Source organism: Chaetodon trifascialis, chromosome 11 (assembly GCF_039877785.1).
Source record: "Chaetodon trifascialis isolate fChaTrf1 chromosome 11, fChaTrf1.hap1, whole genome shotgun sequence".
Classification (NCBI taxonomy): Eukaryota; Metazoa; Chordata; class Actinopteri; order Chaetodontiformes; family Chaetodontidae; genus Chaetodon; species Chaetodon trifascialis.
This window is the reverse complement of record NC_092066.1, coordinates 21,351,157-21,360,418: the sequence shown is the minus strand read 5'-3', so window position 1 is coordinate 21,360,418 and position 9,262 is coordinate 21,351,157. Positions and strand designations below refer to the sequence as shown.

The 9,262-nt window shown below is 42.5% G+C and overlaps 1 protein-coding gene across 1 annotated transcript; it reads left to right on the top strand.

Moving 5' to 3' along the window:
* The first annotated feature begins 458 nt into the window (after positions 1-458).
* Positions 459-8,867, top strand: urod (uroporphyrinogen decarboxylase). Its single transcript, XM_070974864.1, has 10 exons — positions 459-649; positions 1,988-2,100; positions 2,264-2,343; positions 2,482-2,544; positions 2,896-3,093; positions 3,198-3,359; positions 4,526-4,660; positions 5,484-5,584; positions 6,162-6,228; positions 7,807-8,867. The coding sequence occupies exons 1-10, from the start codon at positions 627-629 to the stop codon at positions 7,969-7,971; spliced, it is 1,107 nt and encodes a 368-aa protein (XP_070830965.1). The 5' UTR covers positions 459-626; the 3' UTR covers positions 7,972-8,867.
* The last annotated feature ends 395 nt before the right edge of the window (positions 8,868-9,262 follow it).

Sequence of the window (9,262 nt, the reverse complement as noted above, 5' to 3'; positions counted from 1 at the left end):
ATGCTTAAGAAATGACACAACCTCATTGCAGCTAATTAGAAGTTAGTGACAGTGACATGCGAGAACTTGAAAGATCAAGAAGTACATCTAAAAGAAAGAACAATTATACAGTTACATGTTATTAATATATTAACATTATATTCAGAACTCATTGGAAAACATTCAAATATGTGTTTCAGCTAGCGAATAACGGCCAAAAGTCCGTGAATGTGCAATAATTCAGAAACCAGACAATAAATGTAGGTACAATGGGCATGCAGGCAGCATTTGGCACCAGTGTGTTCAGTAATCATGTTGCTACTTCACAAAGAATATTTCAAATATATTATTGTTAAGATATGTAAATAAAACTAAAAAAAAAAAACAATATTTTTGTTGGTAAGTATTATAAAAGTATGATTTTAATATTTGTATAAAGTATTTTATTTCGAATACGCAACTCGCTTCCTGGTTTGGTCACATGGTGTTTCAAGATGGCCGCGCCCTGGAGCGACAGTGCAGTCGCGCACACAGTTGTGCAAACAGAGTCTAATGACAGTTGAGGAGCCGCAGGTCGCAACTGACATTTAAAAGGAGCGACAGAGAGGAGCATCAGAGAAAGCCTGTCATCTCTTCAGCCTGTCAACATGAGCAAAGACGATTTAATTCTGTAAGTATTTCTGTTCGTCTAAAACTAGAGAATTACATTAAGGTTAACGCTAGCATTTTGGCTGCCAGAACAGTGGCGTTATGAAACTTGCCTGTGACGTTCTTATGAAATAATTTCTTCACACAGCAATGAATTGAGTTTAGCATCATGTTCAGCGTTTATAATCCAGTTTTCACAAGAAAATGGTATCAGTAATAGTCATTAATGCTCCGTGTTAGCCCTGATTAGCAGAGCTAAGGAGAACTCTCATTCAGAAAAGCAGCGGTTTAATATTCTGTTGCTCACATTTAAGGTTTCATTCCCTTTGCAGCATGATTTTTTAGCTTTAATGAATCAAATGGCTCTTCTGATAAATACGGCATGTAGATATAGTGGCTTTTTATCTCTAAATGTTATTATTAATGGTGTTAGTATTATATTGGTTTAGTCTGACTAGGCTCTGCCTCCATCGTGTCTTGTATTAAGAAAACAGTTTTATGAACAATTTTTATTATTATAGATGACAACTTTCCCTGAGTTATCCCAGTTCAACACCAGCGATGATTATTTCTTCTTCTACAGTCTAATAGCAGGTCTGCAGCTGTAACTGTGTCACATGTCTCCATATCTAGGTGCCAGAAGTAAACTGAATTCAAGTTAAAGTTAACACGATTAGTTTGTTTGGAGGCTTCAGTGATCTGCACTGGAGAGCAGTTTTCAGTGATCCAAGCAGTGACCAGTTAGATTTACTTCTCTGATGCATCCCAGGCAGCCTCTCATTCAACTGTTTTTCTACTGCTGGAAGATGATAAGAGAGCAGAGGAGTGTTATCTCTCATAAGCGCTCTTCAGCTAGATGCCTAGCATGATTGCAGTGGAAAGGGTGGGACGTGCCTCTACTGTATGTTAGATAACAGAAGCTTGTTACCATATTGTGGCCCTCGGGCTGTAGTGATTAGGAAACTGCCACCATTCAAACAAAGAGCATTTACTTTTTGAAATGTAAATTTGGATCGTCAGACACAGACAGTCCTGTCTGTATTGTCAGTGTGTGTTAGCCTGTTAAAGTGCCCTTGCAGCCATCATGTTTGAGCCATAATTAAGCTTAGTAAAATCAGTGTGAATAACAAATGGAAGTCAATAGGAGCAATGAGTGTGACTATTTCATCCCTGTGTGCTTAATTTACATTCGTTTACGTCAGATGAGGCAGCATTTTACTGATACTGATGAGTAATGTCGCTCTGCTTCTCATTCTTTTGGATACATTACTGTTACTTCAGCCTACAGCTACACTGCAACTATGTGTCGTTTTGATATTGAAGACTGATATTAAACCTTTGTTTTTGGTTTTCTGTCCAGCCCCAAGGACTTCCCCCAGCTCCAGAATGACACATTCCTGCGAGCAGCACGAGGAGAAGAAACCGAACATGTCCCTGTCTGGTGTATGAGACAGGCTGGAAGATATCTACCAGGTACTTTGGTCTTTTCTTTCCTGGATTTCCTCTCCCTTATCCTAAATTCAAAGACTTTCTTCGCTTCAATAAATGTCTTTAAACGGTCCAATTTTAGGACAAACAACAGTAAGACATTTAAGACATCATGAAGACATTAATGTCTGCTGAATCTGATTTTTAGAGTTTCGTGAGTTCAGAGCCGGGAAGGACTTCTTTGAGACATGTCGGTCACCAGAGGCCTGCTGTGAGCTCACTCTGCAGGTATAACAGCGCTTTTCAAACTCATTATTTAAAATTGATTCAGTTTTAAGATACTTAGCAATAGTAAATAAGCAGTGACACAGTATATTGAGTTGAGATGATGTCATGAAAAAATGTCTTCTTTTTTTCCTCTTCCAGCCTCTGAGACGCTTTCCTTTTGATGCTGCCATCATCTTCTCTGACATCCTGGTCATCCCACAGGTAAGTTGCTTGGTTAAATAGCATTTTTCTGGGTTTGTGCGATTTGGTGTGACTTTGCAGAAGCTTCACACTTTAACTGAGAGTGGTGGGAAACTCTGAACAGTCACAGATCACAGCAGATAAAAACTCTTCTTTGATGTGTTCCCAAAAAGTAAACCAGCTATAAAAACTTGTACATTTTATTGTTGATTAAAAAAAACGGGGGCCCATTCTGGTGTTTGTGCTCTCATCTACTACCATGTAAGTTGAATATCGGGACACTTCCTTTATAAACATGGTGCAGTATGTCTCTCCATCATCTTAAATTGCAGACATCTGTGCGTCTCAATTCGTTCGTCTTCCTCCCTCCAGGCTCTAGGTATGGACGTCCAGATGGTGCCAGGTAAAGGTCCAACATTCCCAGAGCCCCTGAAGGAGCCAGAGGACCTGCAGCGTCTGCAGACCAAAGTGGACGTGGCCAAAGAGCTGGGCTACGTCTTCAAAGCCATCACGCTGACCAGGCACAAGATCGAGGGCAAAGTGCCGCTCATAGGATTCACCGGAGCTCCGGTTAGAGATGATACAGACACGTTTGAAGATGTAAAGAAAAGCATACACAGCTAAACTGTATTGTGATTTCTCCTCTCCCCTTTTTTTCCCGTGTCCCTCCACAGTGGACGCTGATGTCCTACATGATCGAAGGCGGAGGCTCCAACACCCACTCCAAGGCCAAGCGCTGGCTGTACCAACACCCTGAGGCCAGCCACATGCTGCTGAGGAGGCTGACAGATGTGATAGTGGAGTATCTGCTGGGGCAGGTGGCAGCTGGAGCTCAGGTTAGACCCCCTGCTTTCAGATCTCTTCATCCTGTTGCACCACCACCATGACACATGCGAATTCAACATCGCAATCGCCTCGAAGGAAAGAGCCTGCAGGTTTTTCTGACACGTGGATGGCCGATGTTTGATAAGAAAAACAGTACGATTCAAAAAGGCTCAGTACCTCAGAGGTTCAGTACAAGGCAGTGTGTCAGGAGTTTGGACATGAATTCTGTCTGCTGATTGTGGCAGCTCCTGCACACACTTCCTTATGGAAACAAACCTGCTTCTCAGTATCAGCACAAAATCCAGTTGAGGCAGCAATTTTTCCACAAAATTGTTGAGCACAGCCTGAAAGCACAAACCTGGATTATAACGAAGTATAGGCAATGTCACACCAGCAGAGTATGTTGCCACTTTTACTGCAGTCATTTCACTTCAGTATTTGGGGCAGCAGGGTGACTCCAGAATCTGTCTCTTTAGCCGCTTTGAGCTTGAGCAGCCTCTCTGCTGGTGTGACTTTGACCTCGGCCACAGCGGCGAGGAAAAAGAGAGAATATTGTTTTTATTGCAGCTTTTGTCCCACTAATCTGCTTTGAAACAGTGAATTAATGATCATGCTGTTAGGGGTATCCAATGCTGCTATAATGAATATTTATGGATTAACAATGAATAAAATGACTGCATGATTTTTAAAAAAAGGTGGCTCGTAGTGACAAGCTCACAGAGAATTATCACCCAGCTCTGCAGGTCTCAGCTCTACTTTCGGTTTAGTCTCACCAATTGTATCTGCGTTGCTTCTATATGTAGCAAGTCACTTCAACAAGGAAGCTCTGATAAACGCTCATGCTCATCAGCAAACAGCAGACAGTCAGTCAGCTACTCGCTGGTGAACACAGTGGAGCATTTAGCAGCTAAAGAGCCAGATGTTTCCCTCAGGGGGACCAAGGAAAAGAGAGACAGAACATTGGCTTTGTATTTGTTAGATGGATCATAATGACGCCAGTGCAGCTCACAGCATGCAGGATGTTTACACTGACAACTGTTTGCTAACTTGCCATCATCTTAGTATGATCATATGTCAACGTTATGTTTACGGCTTTGTTGTGCTGCCCCTTAAGGGCCAACATGCAGTCGGTTACTGCGGGTTTAAACAAAACGTTTTCCTTGTGTGTGTCCTCCAGGCGCTGCAGGTTTTCGAGTCCCACGCCGGCATTCTGGGGCCGGTTGAGTTTAAAGAGTTCTCTCTGCCTTACCTGCGAGACATCGCTCGCTGCGTCAAAGATAAACTCAAGGAGGCAGGACAGGACGTTCCCATGGTGAGAGACAGCAGTCAATGTGCTTTTGTCCAAATCTATACATTTGCCCAAATCCACAACACACACACACACACACACACACACACACACACACACACACACACACACACACACACACACACACACACACACACACACACACACATTTATATTTCTGTCCTATGACACTCACTGACATAATTCATTCCTGAGCTCCTTACCTAACCTCAATGATCACAACCTCAGCCCTCACCCTAATTCTAACCGGACCTTTAAAACCAAGTGTCAACCTTCAAAGTCGCCAAAATGTCCCAACTTTCTAAAAATATCTGCACTCCCAAAGTCTAAAACTCAACTTGCTTCTCATAAAAATAGCTGTACACACACACACACACACACACACACACACACACACACACACACACACACACACACACACACACACACACCTGCAGTAACAGGTTTCTTGAATTTCTCATATTTCAGCATGTGTTGTTCTTGACACCGTCAGTGGCTAATGATGTACACGTGCACATCTTTTGAGTCAGCTGTGACAGCTCTGTTTATTTATTTCCCGTATTTTTCCGTTTGTTTCCTTGTTATTATTACTTTCTATATTAGTTTCAATCGTCTTTTCTATTCTTACCACCACTCTGTTGCTTCAACAACACCTTTTCCCAGGAGGGATCATTAAGGATCCATCTGGACTAATACAGATAGCTGCTTTGTTGTATCGCCAGAAGATGGCAGCATTTCACCAGGAATGCTTCATGGTGATTGTGCAGAAGTCCTTTGAAAAAGCTGCTCTGTTTACTTTTCCGTGCTCTTCTGTGATGTCTTCCAGATTGTGTTTGCAAAGGATGCTCACTATGCTTTAGAGGATCTGTCTCAGTCTGGTTATGAGGTGGTGGGACTGGACTGGACCATTGACCCACGATCAGCACGGTAACACACACACCCACACACAGCTGTTTTGATTTTACTACAGATATCTTTCCACTGATCGTATAAAAGGCTTTGGTTCTAAATTGACAACATGGCACAAAAAACACCTAAAACATGTCTCTGCACTGAGCTCTGTGTTAAATATACTACATCAGGTCATCAGTTATTTGTGAAATCTGTCAAAAATTCACCAGAGCTGGCTGCTTGGTTGTAGTTTGTCAGATCTGAAGCACTGAGAGACTGCATCTCCGGAATGTGAGCAGGAATAGAAAATAATCAATACAGCTCCAGTCTCAAACTCCAGTGTCACGGTCAGACTGCATAAAATGAGCTGGAAGCTAAATAGAAGCAGAATACGTCTCGGGGCTGGAGCCAGTCATGTGTAGCCGTGCGCTAATGGTGAAGCATGCTGTTGTGATTCCTGAGGAGCAGGTTAACCATTAGTGACCTCTCCCTCATCCCTGGCTTGTCACTGGGTGCAGGGTCTGAGTCAACAAACGGGCGTGTTTCCTGCTCCGCTCATCAATACTTCACCTGTTGGTTAAAGGCTTAGCCTGTGTGTCCTGTGTGTTTACAGGGAGCGCACAGGAGGGAAGGTCAGCCTGCAGGGAAACATGGACCCCTGTGCTCTCTACGCTCCAAAGGTAACCTCCACTCCCACTTTGGTGTAGGCTCTCACTTTTTTCCTCCTGTTTTTTGTCTTTTTTTATTGACTTATGTCCATTTTTCAAGCATTAACAAAAGCCTTCCTATTCACCCACAGCAAGACTGACAGCCTATGTCAAAGGAGAACCGAACATTCAATATAAATAATTACAGTCAAACAAATACATTGAGCATGTAGATAGAAAATGAAAACTCTTGCTAGAATACAAGTAACAAGCGACAGCCACGGCTCGACCCTTTGGCTCCATGGAAGAAGATCCATCGTAAATTTCTCTGAGTTTTCTCTGTGAGCTTTCTTTGTGCTCTCTTAAGTGGACAAAGTCATTGTTAATCACCCATTTCAGCCTGATCAATACCGCCTGTTCATGAGGAGGTGCACATTCCCGAAAGCAAAGTGGTCCTCGACTCACATGAGAGGCGGTCATGCGACAGTCACAGAGATGTTCTAGGCGACGGTCGGCGATGTTACACTCGAGGAACAAGAGAGGATGACACTGAACAGAGGCCAGCATAAAGACGCTGAGAGCAGCTACAGAAATGGATACGCTGTCGAGCAGAAGTATGGCAGCGAGAATAAAAAAGTCATTTAGCATGATGATGATGATGATGGTAAAAAGGATATTCCTTTTGCTGTAGCTCTGTATCTCTCCCTGTGGAGAGATCCAGACTGTACGCGACTGCAGCGACAGGTCTAGACCGATCATGAATGTCATTTGTACGAAAGAGAATTCTAAATACAATGCCCCAAATTCTCTTAAATCACATGTGCATACAACTTTGTTTTCCCTTACATTTACTGGAAGGTCTTCAGGGTGTTTACTGTATATATGTCAGAAATGTGCTATTTAGTCTTAACAGGAATGACACTTTCTGTTAATTTGGAAATCAGAGCACCAATTCCTGTCATTTAAAGCAGTTGTCAGGAATATTGGGATTAACATGATGTCATTTAGCAGGTGTAAGGGTCAGTCCTGAGCAGCCATGTGGACTGTAACGGTTAGGTTTGGGCCAGAAGACGCATCTCCTCTGCAGAGATGAAGATGTGAAGATCATCCCTCTGTTCAAATAGATAAAAGAGTTTCCTTCATAACGTGTTTGTAATGTGTCGTAGAGCAGCACAGCCGACCTGTGTCATGTCAGTGGTTTACTGTGAGGTGTTCAGTGGCTCCAGAGCAGAACGCTGTGTTTCATGAAGTAAAACAGAAAGGGAGGAAAAGCGCAGACAGCTCTCCACTTTTTCCCAACTTTTTCTCTCTCAGCTGCTGCTATTTTCAGCAGCCGGCGTTCACATGCTGTGAATCCTATTTTCATCCCACAGTATTTCCATTCATACATTTCTGCTTCATGTCAAGTGCAGTAATTCTTTCTGACAAACTTTTGTTTACACACTCTATGGCAATTTCTAACTCTTCACCAGAGGATCATTCCTGCCCTGACCCAGTTTGAGCAAACTATATGCCAGGCACTCAGACTTATTCTAAATGTTCTACAGCCGTAGTTGAACCATGACTGATCTGAGAACGTCTGAAATTTAACCCTCTCTCCTCCCCCTTCAGGAGCGCATTTCAGACATTGTGAAGAAGATGTTGGAGGGTTTCGGCACTAGGGGCTACATCGCCAACCTGGGTCACGGCCTTTACCCCGACATGGACCCCGAGAACGTGGGCGCCTTCGTCGAAGCCGTGCACCGACACTCTAAACAGATGATTAAACAAATGTAGAGATGGAGTAGTGAGGCAACATTACAAGGAAAACATGTACAGCTTGATATCTGCTTTCAGAGTCCATTCCTACTGATGTCCAGGGAGGAAAAATAAAAACACTGACCCAATAAAAACATCCCAATCTTCATGTACATTTACGTGGATTCACTACATTCATCCAGTTCAGATTTTCATGATAAACAAGATTTTCTAAGACAAGATCTTCTGTTCTTCTGTAATATGTTGATCTGACCAGGAGTGGATTATGCGTTTCCATTGGAATCATTTTAGCGAGTACATGAACATTATAAACGCATTTTCACTTCTATAGGATTTGTATTAATATTGGATCTGTTCAAAAATGCTCCAGACAGCTCTGACATGTAGATTGAAAATATATATTTTTAGATATTTGTCATCCAAATTCACCACAATGTTACGCTAGAGCTCGCAAATACAAACTGACGAATCTTGATACCTTCTTTAATAGCTGTGAGCATCTTCACTCACAAGTGAGTTTGTCATCAGTGTGAGTAGTTTGTTTTTCAAAGGCTGCAAAATCAAAAGTTTCAGCACGAGAAACTACTACTGCAGGTTTAAAATCTTTTTTTTTTTAAGGAAAAATGTCAGCGCACAGCCGCTGATCATGCCTCCACCTAACGTCTTCGCAGTGAGCACGATCCCCTGCTGCATCCCAGCACGAGCAGTTTTATTTTAACTCCTGTGGACAGAAAATCTTCTAAGAAATTCATGCTGTGAAAGAAGATGTCTTATGCTGTTTTTGTCTTTTTTTCTTTTAATTTCATCAGCTCTGACTTGTAGAAAAAGTGTCTTATGAACTGAACGACACTGTAAGCGTCCTGAGAGGTTGCATGTGATTGCAGTTTTCTCGAATATTAAAACCCTTAAATGTGTGTATCTTTTTTTTTTTCGTCCTGGCCACTTAAAGAAAGATTGATTTGATTGATTTTCTTTTCACCGGCCACTCAGCCAGTAGGATGATAATGCCTTTTTATGCTCCGAGACTCAGACTTAGTTTACATGATGATTAAATGGACCAGATTCTACAAGAGCCGTAAGTGACCATTACTGACTTTCTTTCATGCTGGACCTTTTCACGTTTCACCACACGAAGCAGCGTGAGCCCTCGGGATGACCACGTCAGTCAGTTTGTTGCACCACTTTGGTCCAGACTGACATCTCAACCGCTTTTGGATGGACTGTCATGAATGAGTTCTCCTCAGAATTAACTGTAATCACCTTAAAAGTGATGCAATGCAGCATGACCACCCACAGTTCAGTCAGTCAG